The sequence below is a fragment of the Alligator sinensis genome, unplaced genomic scaffold (assembly GCF_000455745.1).
Source record: "Alligator sinensis unplaced genomic scaffold, ASM45574v1 scaffold76_1, whole genome shotgun sequence".
NCBI lineage: Eukaryota > Metazoa > Chordata > Crocodylia > Alligatoridae > Alligator > Alligator sinensis.
Window position 1 is genome coordinate 4,859,564 of NW_005841865.1, and position 16,057 is coordinate 4,875,620.

The 16,057-nt window shown below is 40.6% G+C and overlaps 1 protein-coding gene across 10 annotated transcripts in view; it reads left to right on the forward strand.

Moving 5' to 3' along the window:
* The first annotated feature begins 5,047 nt into the window (after positions 1 to 5,047).
* Positions 5,048 to 16,057, forward strand: part of STAU1 (staufen double-stranded RNA binding protein 1) — a 37,998-nt gene continuing 26,988 nt past the window's right edge. For all 10 annotated transcript variants that reach the window (XM_025191830.1, XM_025191805.1, XM_025191848.1 and 7 more), the window contains exons 1-2: positions 5,048 to 5,114; positions 15,410 to 15,686. In XM_025191830.1, coding sequence (XP_025047615.1) covers positions 15,494 to 15,686 — 193 coding nt within the window. In that variant the 5' untranslated portion in view covers positions 5,048 to 5,114; positions 15,410 to 15,493. The remainder of the gene's footprint in view (positions 5,115 to 15,409; positions 15,687 to 16,057) is intronic.

Genomic DNA, 16,057 nt, shown 5'->3' on the forward strand with positions numbered 1-16,057 from the left:
GCACCTTTTTGTGGCAACTGTTTAAACCTTTCTGTAGCAAATATGTGATTATTTTGCTTTAACATTATAGAAGTTAATCTAGATATTAATGTTAGCGCAGATTTGTACTGTGGTTGGTTATTGGATATATTGGGAAATGAGCCCTCTCTGCAAAAATGATTATTAATTTTGGAAGAACAATTCCATATTTCCATAAACATTTGAGAGGCTCAGGAGTGAAGGGCAGCAAGCATAACTATTAGTCCTTATTATTTAAACATCTGTTAAAACCATGTTTCTAATCTGTATCTCTCTTTTCTGCTTAACTGCCTGATCTTCCTCAACCTGAAGAAAGGGGACCTGGATACTTGTCAAATTCACTGCAGCTAGGAAGTTACAAGGCTCATGTGTTTTCCAAATAGCAGTGGGAAAGGGAAAACTTTTGAGCAGACAACATGCTGGGATGATTGACTGGGGTGAAAGAGTCCACAAGTGGACCTGAAGTAAGGGATAAAGCAAAGGGTAGAATTGTAGGATCCTCTTTTACAGTCAGGATGCTTTTTAGGAGACAAAGGGAGGAGTTTCATATTAGCTCTGGTTTGTAAGAAATACACTTGAGAAAATAATAGGCAGTCACCAGCAATGAAGTTAGAAATGGGCAATAATGACAAATGGTCGTTGGATAAATTCCCAAATGTAGCGTACTGCTACATCTTATGCACGTTTGATGTATTGTCCCTGCCAGACTCGAATATGATTTCTTTATGCATTGATAAGCATTGAATAGTTTTTTCATGCCATTAAGATATTCAGTTAATGAGATGGAAGCCCCAAATAGATTCAGAAACGGCATTTTGGCATGAATTCCCACACCCTTTGTTTTGCAGGAGCTTATAGTATTGTAGCTGGGTTTCAGGTCCTCTAGAACCGCGGAGGTCCCTGCTGTGCCTCGGACATCTTGCAGGATGCCATGCAGGTCAGTGAGTGCTAGCTCCACAAAGGCACTTGTGCCTGATGGTGATGCTCAGATATCATCAGTTACTTTTAGGTGCTTGGCCATGACAGTGGAGGCCACAGCCCTAAGTTAGGTTCCTATGTTTATACTAAGGGATGCGAGGCAGTCGGGTACGATTCACAACAGCCAGCATGAAGACACCACAAGCTAACCAGTTAGAAGGTGCTGAAGAGGCAGGTGTATCTGCTATCCCACTTTTTTCTTGAACTCAGTAGCTCTTGATTCAGTATGCAGGTGAGATTGAGGTTCACAGGTATAATCCCTGAGAAGGGTTTTGACATGTAAGTCATCCCACTTTGAGGCTGGAAGGTGGCTGACATTTCTTATAAGAGACCTGGTGATAGGACCTCTTTATTATATAATAGCCTGATGCTTACAGCCTTTTCCTGGGAAGTGAGAAACCTGGGTTTAGTGTACTTCTCAGCCTTGAAGTGATTTAAATCCATGTCTTGTACTTCCAAGGAGAGCATCCTAACTGCTAGGCTGTGATGGGGACACTTCTCATCCTTTCTGTTGATGATCTGCTCTGTGCAGCAAAGAGAGAGATCAAGAATAAGCATAGCTCTGCCCCAGGGATAAAGGCATCATCTAGGAGATGGGAGTCCTGGGTTCCAGTCCCTGCTCCTAGGACTAATCATGTATCATATTCATTGAATGGAAGTGGCCGTGGCTGCTGTGTTGTGCTGAGCTCAGTATTTCAGTCTGTATTAAGTGTGGTCTCAATGTGCCTACAGAATTGAGCCCTTCTAGGAACTAAGATGCAGGGGCATCTAGACTTAGTCCATTTGCCAGTGTCCTTTTGTGGATCTCTGTTGGATCTGTGCTAGCAAAATGGGGATGGTAGCACTTCCCCCACCTCACACGAGTGTGGTGAGGTTAAATACAGGAAGGAATGTGTGGCACTCGGTCTGGAAATGTTGTCCCTATAAATACCAAAGGTAAATCGGTTTGAATAAATCTCTTATGTTCAGTTCTGCTTACTGAATTAACAAACTGTGGTATAAGCACTCCTGTTTTCTTCTGTATACCCCAGTCAAGAGTTTGTTGTTAATGAGAAGAAAGTAGTTTGTCCCCGTGTAACTTGTACTTCCAATAATTCAGACTTTTCTTGATATTGGGTAAGCATAGTGACACAAAATAGGCTGCCTTACTATGCCTCATTAATTAGTTACTATTTTTGACTCCCTTACTTAGTGTTTCTAGATGAAATCTGGTAACCTTTTCAAAGAAAGGTCACACCCATTCAGACATTGGTTCCTAGAAACTTGTCAGCTTGCACTAGCTTCTAGTAAATGCACGTCCTTTTAAATTATTATCTCATTTTTATAACTAATGTGATCAAGGGGAGCATATTCTTTAAGCTCGAACTGGGGATTTAGAATTGTATTATCAACACATCATTGATTTTTCTGGCAGTCATCGAAAGGCAAGAATTAAGAAAACAGAATACATTTGTAGAACTTCATCAGGTTTTCTAAGAATCTTTTTTCGGTTTTATCAGATGGAAAAAGATATATGATTTAATTAGATGTCTTATCTCATAAACTTGCTTTGGAAATGATTCCTCAGCCTTGTGATTGGACACAAAGGGTTTAAAGTGTACAAGTGACAGATGTTGATAATATAACAGCTTATCATTTGAGGAATGCTTTTAGTTTTTAAAAATGTCCCTAAGCAATGTATTTGTAACTTTTTTATGTAATGAAATTGTAATGTTAAGATACTGTATTTTATGTAGAAAGGTGTTTTTTTTCTGATCATAATTTCTATAAAATCTCGTAAGTGTAGAATAAACTAGTTTTGGTTCCTCTAAAAGGTACCTAAATAATAGGAATTTCAACATGTCTTGTACAGTTTTCATTATGTAGATTGGCATTTGTCAGTTGATTTTATGTGGCCAGTGACTGTTTTAAAAAATATACCAGTACTTGGTGAGCATTCTTGAATTGCCTTATCAATGCCCAATGTGATGGGGAGGTCACTTCATGAATGAGGAAGGAGTCTAAAAGGACAAGTCCAAGCATTTAAAAATATTCTGCTACCGACAGTATTAAAATCATTTGGCAACCTGTTTTGGAGGCTGTGCTGTTGACAAAGTGTGTGCTTCTTTCTTTACTAGACTATTCAGGTGGGGGGGAAAAAAGGGAGAGCATCTTAAGCTTTGGCTCTACCAAGATTTTTGTGTTGGAAACTGTAACACTAGTTTGGGACTTAATGTATCTAGAACTGATGTGTCAAGAGTGTCATAGTACCAAGGGACTGCATTTAAGATGCAATATCCTATGAACTATCCAGTCTTGGTAATACATTTATTTTATTCAAAATCACACAGCTTCCACGTATCCAACTTTTTGATAGCATGTGTAAAATGGTAATATGTAACATAATTAAGGAGCCTGTCCTGTTGCACATCAGGGCTAGAAATTCTTCAGTGGATCTGTGAATATGTATTAAGGATCAGTATATCTCTGCCAAACACAGGTCCTGGGATTTTTTTTTTAATGGAGGAAACCTGAACCTTGGCATTTAGTTTCAGTGCTTTATTTGTAGATGCTTTTATATGTTACCCCAGTACCTGAATATTTGCTTGAAATATTAAGCACCACTTGTGTGTTGGGGTGAACTTTAACTATTTTCATAATATGTATGTGCAAAGGTGTGTGTGTGTGTGTATAAAAAAATATGGGAAACTGAGGCAGAAATGAGCAAAATGACTTGCCAGAGTTTGCAAAAGTAGTTTGCAGTGGAACCAGTAATAGAACCCAGATCTTCCTGATTACTAGACCGATTGTTTAGGCAAAAGACTATCATTTGCTGATAAAATAATAGACAGCACCTGAGCCAGAAAAAAAAGTCTCAAGAACTGGCAAAACTGGATGATCTTTGTGTAATATCTGCAGTCAGAATACAACAGATTGTGTGGAGTTTGTCTAAATGAAAACTGAATGTCAGATTTCATTCATATAGAAAGCATTTATTTGTTAAAAGCTGTTTAGGTTATTTTTTTACCACCTCTTTGGATGAAAAATCATAACTCAGTTTGAATGCTGAAACTGTTGCCACATTGTTACTTTCATTAACCTTTGACAAGAGTTTGCTTATAGGTACTGAATTTTCAAGTAACTTGCAAAAGCAAGTATAGGCTTCCTCAAAAGCAGTTTACACATGGGCTCCATTTTTTGTCCCTTTCCTCCTACTGCATGATGTCCTGCATCTCACAAGGACTTGTTCAGAAATATTAAGGAACCTGATCATGGTACTGAAGCAGCTTTCATAAAAATCCTGCAGTATACTCTTAGAGTCATTCTCTATAACTGGCAGCTTTGTATGCACCTTTCTTACTTTAATGTCTGGAGAGATGCTTGCTGTTTTAAAAACTTGGAAATTTCTTTGCTTTACTGCATTACATTGCTACTGGTTTAGATGGTGATTATGTTCTGTTTCCTTATCTGTTCTTAGTACTCTGGCATTAATTCTCGTGATTGTCAATCACAAGAAGCACTTGTTATTAAGCATCCCTTAAACTAAAGCAAAATGAAAAGTGGGATTGGTGGAGTCCACAATCTGAGCTCCCTCCCCCAGATTTAGGGAAGTCACTTGGGGTTGGAAGAAAAAAGTAATGTGAGGAAAACTGCCCAATCAAGTTGAAGTTCTTGGTTAAAAATTATACTTGCTTGCTAACTTTCTCAATGAGGGCATAATGCATTTTCTTGTCTAAGAGTAGAAGTTTTACAGGGATTAGGCTCCCTATTCTCTAAGGCCCCTTTGAATATGACAGCATCTGGGCTTGTTTTACAATGCATATATTGAATGGATCTTACAAAACAGATGATGGAAAGAAGCTTAAAATATGTGGTTTTCAGAAGATTGCGGTTACACAATTCCTAAGGAATTGTTTCACAGCTATACTGTGGAATATTTTAGCCTAGCTCTTATCAGAAGTTTCTCCGTTGCTCCTGATAATGCTTTTAAGCAATGAGAAGTTCGTGATAAAAGTTAAAATACTTCGGTAGCTTCAGAAAGCAAATTGCTAATGCTGCATTTTTCTTTTAGGCATTCTCCAACATAAATACCCTACTCAGCTAAAACCAAAACTTCACTGTCCCTGGATCACCTAAAGGTACTGGAAGCTTACTTTAAATATAGGATTCAATAATTTTTATCTCTGTTAGTATATTGCCTTTTCTTTGTGTAAATTAAGGAGGCTTTGAACTGATAACATTCTGTTATATAGTGGAAAGAGATGTTTTGGCTAAAATCTCCCATTTTTATTTGCAGCATCTCTGACAATTCTGACACTGAAGAAATTTAGCGGAATTGGTTATTTAAAAAAAACTTTTGCCCACAGTGTTTTCTTGTGGGAAAATTTGAGTAATTTTTGGCTGAGTGAAGTTGGGTCCTACACTCAACTGTGATCATTTCCTGCTTGTCTGCATGTAATGTGATAACTGTAGATTTTCAAGGAATATTCTACGAAAATTGGGAAGACTTGAAGGAGGGAAACTTAATTCCATGCATCTGATTAGCCTACCCCATTTTAGGCAGGTCTGTCACTGTCTTCAGGTCCAAGAGCTGGTCGATGGCTGCCATGTTAACCATGTCCCCTTTCCATGATTCAGTTTTGTTCATTGTCCAGATAGTTTGAAGTGTTGATACCCTGAATGGCATATTCCTGGGCAATAATATGAGGCTATGGGAAATCCAGGACACTGCTCCCCCCTCCCTCCCTCCCTCTCCCAAGTCAGTGGTGCTGCTACAGGCAAAGGAGGAGCAGCCCTGTACTGCCCCTGCCAAAATCTTAGCAGTGCTGCACCTCTTCCAGCCTCTGGTTAAGCTCCAGTAGAGTGATGAGACAGGGGGGATTTGCCCACAGAGAACAAAAGCCCCCTGTGCCCCCCAATGCAATCCTGGTGCCCAAGTGGAGGACCCAAGTGACAGCTCCGGGGTCCCACACCTGCTGCAGCTGCACAGGTGCAGGGTAGGAGTAGAGGTGGCTGGCCCTGGCAGGATAGATCCAGCCAGGGCCACAGTCCCAGGGCAGAGCCTGGAGCTGCCTCCCCGAACATAGGTCCCCGGCATCTGGTAGGGGTGAAGGGACTATGTGGCTTGCTGGTCCTGACTCAGTTGGGCTGCGAATCGGCTGGGGCTGTGGTCCCAGGGGGTCTGCTCTGGACAGCTCCCTGGCTTCACCCCGCTGGGCTGTGAGCTGGCTGGGGCTGCAGTTCCAGGGTAGAGCAGGGATCTGAGCTGCCTCACCCCCACCCTCCTCATCTGGGCTCTGCACAGTGGTGGCCGCCACTCCCTGGTCCCAATTCTACTAGAAGTCCCAGGGCAGAGCCTGGAGCTGCCCCTGCAAACGCAGGTCCCCAGGAGGCAGGGAGGGAGCCTGCTCCCTCCAGGGCAGGGGTCTGAGCCATCCCATCCCCGCCTCTTCCTCACCTGGGCTCCACATGGCAGCGGCAGCTCCTGGTCCCGAGTCTGTTGGGCTGTGAATTTTATTGCACGCTCAGTAAAATCAGTCGGGGCCAGCCTTAAGGGTGGGCGACTGCCCAAGGCAGCAACATGCAAATGCAAGCAGCCAATTCTTAGGGACATTTGTTTGAGTTTTTCCTCTACTGGTTGGGACCCTGGGACAGCCCGTGAAATTTGAGACTGACCCGGTGAAACTGGGACCTATGATCACCCTACATATTCCTCAGGCAGAACAAAGAAATCATTTAATGGTCTTACAGATTTACCTATAAACATGTTAAACCATGAAAGCCGCACGGCCCCGGAGGCTGGGGGAGCACGGCGAGCTCCCATAGGCGGTGGTGGCAGTGTCAGCGGTGGGAGAGTGGTGGTGGCAAGTGGTGAGCTCCCGCAGGAGGCCATGGTGCTGGCGGGGGCGGGTTGGTTAGCACTGACAAGTGGTTGACGACCACCCGCAGACACCGCTGGCAGCGGCGATCAGGGACCGCCTGTAGACGCTGGTGACTTTGTTGTTGTTGTCGAGCGGTGATTGACTGCAGACGCTGCTGACACGTTTTTACAGGGGGTGCACAACCAAGCTCAGGGGGTGCACATGAACCTGCATGCACCTCCTATGTGTTGCCAATGTATTGAACAGTCCTTCCTGAAGAGAGGAGGAATGGGAGAACAGGACTTGGAGCTAGTAGGGAAATGGACAGTTGCAAGGAGTCTCTGGGACGTGCAAAGAGATCAGCTTATGATAGTAGTGACACGTCTGACTGCCTGATTTAAGAGAATCTCAATGAGAGGAAGGTTGGGATTCAGAATAAAACCTCATGTCTTAACTTCCATGCTACACCAGTAACAGTTGTGACTTCAAGCTTCAGTTTTATCATCTGTTGCTTACACTTGGCATTTGAAAATATCTTTCTAAATTCCTATGCCAGTGCAAACTATTGTTTAAAGTATTTTCCTGATTTACATTAGAAAGTTATCAATTTTCCCTTTGTACATGATGTTTTCCTAGTTTTTCTTTCACTTACATGCCTCATAAAATGTTAATTTCAGCCTTTCCAACACTGGTGTGTTGTGCGTGTAGTTGTCAACTCGGAACATCCTAAAATCAGTTACAAGATGTACGGCATCTTTCTGAGAGTTATGTTTCCTTTTAATAGGTGCTAAAATACAGCCTTTAGTTAAGCAGTTGCTTTGAGGGGAGCGCCAGTCGCCAGAACTTAATGAGCACATGTGCAGATCGGTTACATTCGTTTAGGATACTTAAGTGGCTAAATTTCACTAGCAGAATGCCCCTGTTGTTGGAGGTTGTCAGACATGACTGAAGTAGGCTTTACAGACTCTATATTTTATGTAAAAGTTCTTTGTAGGCCATTCCTGTAGTCCACACTTTATACTGTACTGTTAGCAGTCCAAAATTATCAGAACAAGTACTGTATTTACTAGAATCTACAAAGAGGTTCCCCCTGCAATTAATGTTCAAGGAGTAGGGAGAGCCCCTAGTCATAGATTCAAGTACAAAGTGGTGGGCTGGGGGATCAGGGCCAGAGCCACAGCTACTGTTTTGCCTCCGGCCTGCGGGCCACTCTGCCTCTTCCCCGTCTACCCTTGCTCAGCTCCGGCCCACTCTAACCTTGGCCACGGAGGGAGCCTCAGCCTGGCCTGTGGCAGCTCTTGCTGGGCCATTAAGCTTGGACTGCAGCTGTTACTAGGCCAGTCAGGCTGGGGCTGGAGTAAACATGCTTCATACCCCAGGGTGGAGCAGGGTCAGAGCCTGATGGAGCCAAGGTAAGGGCGAGGGAGAGGCAGAGGCTGCATTGGAGGGTGGGGGGAAAGGTGGCAATGGGAAGGGGTTGCAGGGGAGCAGAGGCAGTGAAGGGGACAGGCAGCACAGGGTAAGGTATGCCAGAGCAGGGGTCAAGCTGCTTGACCCTTCTCCCACCATTTGCCCCCCTGCTACAGCGGGGGGGGCGGGGGGTGCATTTAAGACAACTTTCCCATAATTAGATTCTATACATGGAAAATTATAACCAATTTATCCATTTAGTGTAGAATCTACTTATTGTGGGGTCATCTTAAATTCAGTGTCATTCTGGATTTGAGTAAATACAATAATTGGAAACATTAAAAATGGAAACAACAAGCCTACAAAATCTGTTATCAATTCATCCTTTGCAGTAAGGATGAATTTTTTCAAACAGAGTTTTTAGTTTCTTCCGTTACGGAATATAACTGTTTGTTCTAAAACAGTTTTGTATTAGTTGCGTGCATGCTTCCTGCAAGTTACCTTTAGATTTTAATATAAATGGGCCTAGCTTGAGGCGAGGGTAAGGGCCAGACATGGTGACAAAAATGTATCAAGGCACAAACAAATATCTTTGTACAAACATTTGATTCATTGATAGAGGCCCAGGTAAAAGGATACATTCACTGGCAAAAGTTCCATTTGCAACATTTCTCTGTTCTCTTGGTTAGCGGAAAGGGGAAGGCAAGTTAAAAATTTACCTTTGTAGATTCTTTAAATTCTCCCTTATTGGTAGATGTTTCTGCCACTGAGACTAGGAACAACCAGTACATTTGTCCATGGGCACGTTGATGTCTTTGTTTGTCTGGGTACAGAAATATCCTGGCATTGGTGCATACACACATTGCTACTCTAATCGGGACTCAGTGAGTAGTTGAAGGAACTGGTGCTCTTCTGCCATTGTAGTCCTAGAATAACCATTCAAATGCCATTTATGATGTTCCAGGATAAGCTGTTGTTACCTGTTATCCTAAAAAGAATCACTTTTTTCCAGATTTATCCTGGGACATTGGGCATGGATTTCTGAACCACTCAACTTTGTCCCAGGAAAAAATGGTTTATTTGGGGATGAAGGTGATGTCTTTTTGTAGCCAATGATGGAAAGGAGCTTTTGCATGGTCTTGCTTTGTTAATTTTTCTGTCTGTCTGTCTTGCTCTTGTAGATTCAAAGCCATTTACATAGGAAGGACATGTGAAATTATCCTCACTTTTCAGATATGGAAACTGAGGCAGAGAAGTGTGCTGAACAGTTCTGTTTTGTTTAACCATTGTTAGTTGGTTTCTTATGCAGCTGGAAATCTCATTTCATTTTTCCAGAGGGCAGAATGAAGGCTGAGCTGTTTGCAGTTCCTTCAATTAAGCTGGGCGGGGTGGGGGGAAAAATTGTTCTGAACAGAGAAGCAAACTTTTTAATAGCTGTTGCCTAAAACCTTACTAGTCTGCTTACTGAACATGACAGTGTCCAGGGCCTTGCCTATATAACTCCTTAGGCTTTGAAGAAATGAGCTATGGCCTATGAATACGTGTGCAGTTTTTGTTTTGTTTTTGGTCTGTTTGTGGAATGTGAACAGCTGAAGTCTATTCACAGTTGGATCAGTGTCTAACACCTTATTGTTTCAAGCACTTGGATGTGAGCTGGAGTCTCCATAGAATTTGTAGATAATGGCTGAATTGTCTGTCTTGAGCATTGCTCCAACTAGAGGTGTTTGAAAGGAAACCTTTTCAGGCTATAACTCCTGATGGAGACTGATCTGTGTAGAACAGTTTCAACTGTGCATACATGTGGAGCTCTATCATCTAGTTTTCCACAGTAAATATAGACAGTGAGCTAATAATATCCTGCTCGGAGACTTGCTTCTGTGCAAAATAAAATGCTAGGGCAGTTTTGGAAGAGCTATGAATTTGGTCTGATCAGAGTGCCATGCCTTGTGGGCAAAAGGGGAAGACGCCAGTATGTAAGGAGATTTTGAAGCATTTATTACAAATGCTCTATGATAAATCAAAATATAAAGAGCCCTCATGCTTGACATCGAAAGAAAACATTGGCTTATTCTCTACGGTATATACTGGTGTCCTTGGGAGTATTGCTGCAAGTGATTGTTGCAGACTGAAAAGTAGACCCCCGTACTGGAGTGGTACAGGAAGATCTATTGGAATCAGCGCGCACACAATTCTGCAGCCTTTCTCTTGACTCCATCTATTCTAGGAGATGCAGCACTCTTAGCAAGACAGTGATTTAAAAGGAGTAGCATGGGTACTAAGGTGCATGGTTGACAGCCCAGAGGTTGCAAGTTCAAGGCCACAGCAGAAGCATTTGTAGTGCAGCCCTGTCAGATGCCAGTGAATCTGCAGATTCTGCTAAATACCTCATCAGAAAGACATGAAAAAGGAAAGGAAGTGATTTAAAATATTCTAAACTCTCTATTTGGAAAGGACTGGGCTCTTGTGACTGTTCTCCCCAGAGTCTTGTAACAAATCGCCTAAAAAAAAAAAAAAAAATTGTTCAAGAATGAGGAGATGTCTAGGTGACTCTGAAAGCATGGTGGGAAGTTTGCTTTTAATGAGAAGCCTAAAATGCTTGTTTTGCAGAAATGCAAGATAACAACTCCGAGATCCTAGCTTTTGACCGAAGTGTAAATTGTTCGCTTGTAAGTTGATTTCCTTCCCCCTCTAATTTCTAATAAAACCAAGTCTTACACCATTTTAAATTTTATTGCCGTCCATAAGCATTCACCAAAATGCGTTGCATATATAGATATGCAGAATGTCTATATTGCTGACCTGTTCTAACACCTGTTTCCAAAAATAACAGTAAATTTAATCTTTTGCTGCAAGTGAAAGTCAACTGCAACTTTTCTGAGAAGATTCACAATCTACAAAGGTGTGTTTTGTGCTGTTTCTACATTTTGGGGCTTGAAGAGGTCATAAGTTAATATGAACTTGACTCTTGTATGGTTAAAATTATCCAGAATATAGTTTTATGGTCAGTTTAAATAAAGACCATGATAGCCACTAAAATGGAATTTAGATATTTAGCCTTTAGTATGTGTTATCCTGCAGGTTATGGTGCGAAGTTAAGCTTTTTGGAAGAAATACTTATCTTCTCTGAGAGTAGATTAATTTTAACATTGATGAAATTTAGGTAGGTAAAGTTATACAGATTAAAAAGTATGCTTGTTAGTAAATCTAAGTGCTGACTTGAAAATCCGTGAAAGCTTTAATAGGCATCATGCAGCTTTAGAAATAGGCTTAATAATTCAAATGCTCTTCATCCTCCAGTGAACAAAATGGACAAAGTAGAATACAATGAGAGTAATCATGGAAGTATGCTCTTGATAAAACCGGGGGATTCCTTTGGTGATTTCCTAATTAGATTAAATATTGCACTTCATTACTACTTATACACTAACAATATTTGTTCCTAGGATAATAAAAGCCGGAACATCTTTGGAACCACCAGCATTTCAGATGGCTATTCTGAAACAATGCGGTGAATTTGCAGTATAGGAACCAGAAGTGCTTGCTTACATTTTAAAGATGGCTAAATACCTGCTAAAAGATTCTGCTTTATCCTTGAGGACCATTTGGAGACTCCAGTTAGAAGTAGATGTTATGATCCACTTATACATATATACACCTATATATAGATTATATACAAGTGGATCATAACATCTACTTCTAACTGGAGTTTCTAGTGGAATTTCTTTGTAGGAAGTGTATTTTTCTTGTTCATGTGCTAGCTTGTTTTAAAGTGCAAATTAAGATGTGTGAGAGATGCCAGCTATCAGATTTCCTCTTCCCTCTTAACTAGTATAGAGGCAGTGACTGACCGAAGAAGAGCTCTTTGCTTTAAATATGAGGGACATGAGTAGCGTTTTCTGTCAAGGGTCATCCACTATAAAGTTGCTTTCTACAGTGGTCTGAACAATCCTGAGTCTGGTCCACAAGCTATTAGGATATTTTGTTTGTTTATTATTTTTGTTTTCTCTTAAAAATGTGGATTAGAAAACACCTATAAATTATTTTGCTTAAAGTGACATGGCGTTGGTTGAGATGGACTGATTGGCATGGGGAGGAGCCAGTAATTTAGCTCTGTATGATTTGTGACACTTTGAGCTGTAAGATCTTATGCTCTTCACTCGGCCAATAATTTTTTTCACTATATTCAAGACTGTTCAGCACTTCTGGTGCTACATTATTTTTAATTAGATATAAGAGTTAAATACCTTTACTCTGGAGCCACCTTCTAAATTCACTCTATCTTGGCCTCCAAGTGTTTTGGGGGTTTTGTTTTTTTTCTTCTTTAACAAAATATTTCATGAAAAGCTTACTTGCTAGACTTAAGAGGGTAAGAAACATGAAACTTCTGTAAATTTTGATAAGCAGCTGTAGATGTTCTGTGACATTTCAAACTACTCTGCGTGCAGTAATAAATTAGTTTTCTTTATGTTTGATGCATTTATATTTTCTGTTTCGTATTGTAAAGCATTTAGAATGAATCAGTCATTGCATTTTAGGTTTTTTGAGCTGTGGGGCTGAATTATCATGCTGGAACTGTTCAGAATTAAGAGTGCGTACGTTATTGATCCAGGGTTTAAACGCATGCTGCTTGTACAGTGTATAAAAGTCCCTATTATATTTGCTATATTTTTATATTTAACCCAGTGAAAAGGGAAACCTTCACCTCCTCATTATGTCATATTGTGAGCTACTGTAAAGCAGAGTGGAAACACACAAACTGTTGAACACAAACAGCCTTGTACAAAGTCTCCAAAGACAAGTAGAGAATGCCTGTTAGAGGGAGTAGAGGTATTTCCAGTAATGGTTGCGCTATAATCCCTGTGCAGTTCCTTTTCAAATAGATGTGAAAAACAATATCAGTTCAGTCAGGTGAGGATGAATAGCTCATTTTTAGAGGAAGGGCCTTATTTCTCTGTAATTTAGATGATAAAAATGTTTAACTTTAGTCATGAGCCAAATAAGAATATTGTCTGTGTAACTAGGATATGTAACAAGTGTATGGGAACCAAAATCTTAAAACCGAATCATTAGAAGAATTCTTTTCTTCTTTACAGAGTAATTTTTAGTATAGGGAATTATTAAAATTCTTATTCTTAAATAAGATGTTAGCCCAGTTATTTAAACTTAATTAAGTCATAATCAGTTGTAGATCTCAAGAAACAATGACTGCCTTGGGTGAGAGCATGGAACCAGAATTAAGAGTATTTAAAGGGGACTTAATGGAGATGCATCAAAAAATTTACAAATATGAAGAGAAGGATCAAAATCAGTGAGTTTAGTAGATTAGAACCCCCCCCACAGAGAGATCCATTTACCTGAAATTCCTTCAGATACAAATATTGTATGACTTTCTGGATGTGTCAGTGTAATGAAACAGGAAAGTTTTGAGTTATTTTGCAACATTACATTGTTGCCTTCTGCAGCCTCTTTTTTTTTTTCATCAATCCCTTTTTTCAAAAGCACTAATGCAAATATCCTTATGTCTGGATATTCTTGAATACAATTTCCTGCTACAGGTCTTCCTCAGTACTAGTTAAAGGGGAAAAAAAAAGATCACTTTGCCCTCTCCCCCTGCCCCCCTCCCCGCCCCCTTTATATCGGGAAGTTCATTCACAGGCTCAGAATTTAAAGCCTGCGGAACAGTTGTACTGCTGTGGTGCTTGTAATAACACCCGGGTGGTTTCTGGAGCAGTGATTTCACTTTTATTTTTCATCATAAAGTTATGATAGCATAAACCTCTGCCAGCTAGCCTTGTAGAAATCTGCATTTGGGATGAACATGTGTAATAAATATTTAACTTGGCAGTAAAAAATTATTTTGAATCAGTAAATGGATGGGTGGATAATAAATGGTTATTGGCAGCTTGGCTTTAGCAGGTATGATTTCAGTATGCTAGCGTATATTTAGGCTAGACTGTCTGGACATGAAGATGGAATCCTGTTATGTATGACTGCAACACTATCTTGAACCTGTTAGTAGAGAAAAGCTCATCACGCAGTACTTCACATTGAATTGTTCAAGATTGTCACTTGGTTACTTCCAATTAAAATAGACAGTTGTTTAAGAGGCATTGCAGCATTTGGCTAGAGGGCCACAAAGCTGAGCAGTTCTGCCCTGACATTTGAACTGAGAATGAGGGAACTTCTAATTCAATTAGAGAGAATCTTCAAAATTAATATAATTTGTTACAAAATGCATATGTACTTCTGCCTGCTGCCTTTCTTGTTACAGTTACTTAAGCACTTCCTTTTAGTTTCTTTTAGACCAGGGACGGGCAATTATTTTGGGCAGAGGGCCGCTTACTGAGTTTTGGCAAGCCATCGAGGGCCGCATGATAGGCAGCCAGGGGCAGATAAATGTTAATTTTTTTAATTTTTTAGGGGCCCTGCAGGCTGGATAGAATGGCCTGGTGGGCCGCATTTTGCCCACCCCTGTTTTAAACCATTCATTTTATGGTCTTTCCATAAACATGTGTAATCCTTATTAAATTTAGCAATTTCTGTGTTTGGAGATAAACCTAACATATACACTGTGGAAGTCTGGGGGTATTTGAAATTTTGACTTTGCTCATTGCCACCTACATAGAAAAAGTGAAACCACTTCTGACTGTTCTGGAGTGTGTTTTCTCTGAGCAGTAGTTTTGTAAACGGTGGTGTGATTACCTACCCGTTGGAATTAGAGACTTTAATGCTAAATGGCAGTAAAGATGAAAATGAAATCCTTGAAACTTCTGTGTTAAGTATTCCAGCAGTGACTGTTAGGATAGGTAACTGGATTTGTTTTGTAAGTGGATTCAGTGCTGATGTAGAAAACAGATGGGTAGTTAATCTTAAATGAGCAAGCATAAATTAAGCTTCTGTAGTTCATTTCTGTTGTGTACACAACCAGCATGAAGCTTAAATTCTAGCCCATGTGGGTTTTGAAGTATCTTGTTAAGATTTTAGTGATGGAAGTGGCTTACTGTATGCAATATGGAAACAATGGACATTTTAAGACTCCTTATACTAGCAAAATAAATGCAATGCAATGGATGCTTTATATGTAATAGTTCATTCATGTTCTTGAATTATTGACAGTTAAGTATTTGGTATAATTGTCTGTCTATCTTCCTTACAACTTTTAGGTCAACCATTAGGCTCCATCGCACTGAACTAATCTGCATTCGAAGCTGTTCACCTGCAGTAATTCGCATTGGTTGGAATTGAACATGTCTCAAGTTCAAATTCAGAATCCATCTGCTGCCCTTTCGGGGAGCCAAATCTTGAATAAGAACCAGTCTCTCTCTCAGCCTTTGAGTATTCCTTCTACCACTAGTTCCCTGCCCTCTGAAAATGCAGGTAGACCTATTCAAAATTCTGCTTTACCCTCTGCATCTGTTACATCCACCAGTGCAGCTGCAGGTAAGAATATGAATGTATGTCTATTCTTAGCTTTGTTTTATGATCTGATACGGTTGGTTTCTAGTAGTTTCATTTAATAAGGAGCAATAGTCTCAAGTTGCAGCAAGGGAAGTTTAGATTGAATATTAAGAAAAAAACATTCTCATTAGGAGGGTGGTGAAGCACTGGAACAGGTTACCTAGGGAGGTGGTGGAAACTCCATCCTTGGAGGTTTTAAAGGCCTGGCTCGACACAGTCCTGGCTGGAATGACCTGGTTGGGGATGGTCCTGCTTTGAGCAGGGGCTTAGACTAGATGACCTCCTGAGGTCCCTTTTGAATTTTAACTTCCTATGATTCTGTGGCATTGAGGAACTCTGTTTCACACGCTGTT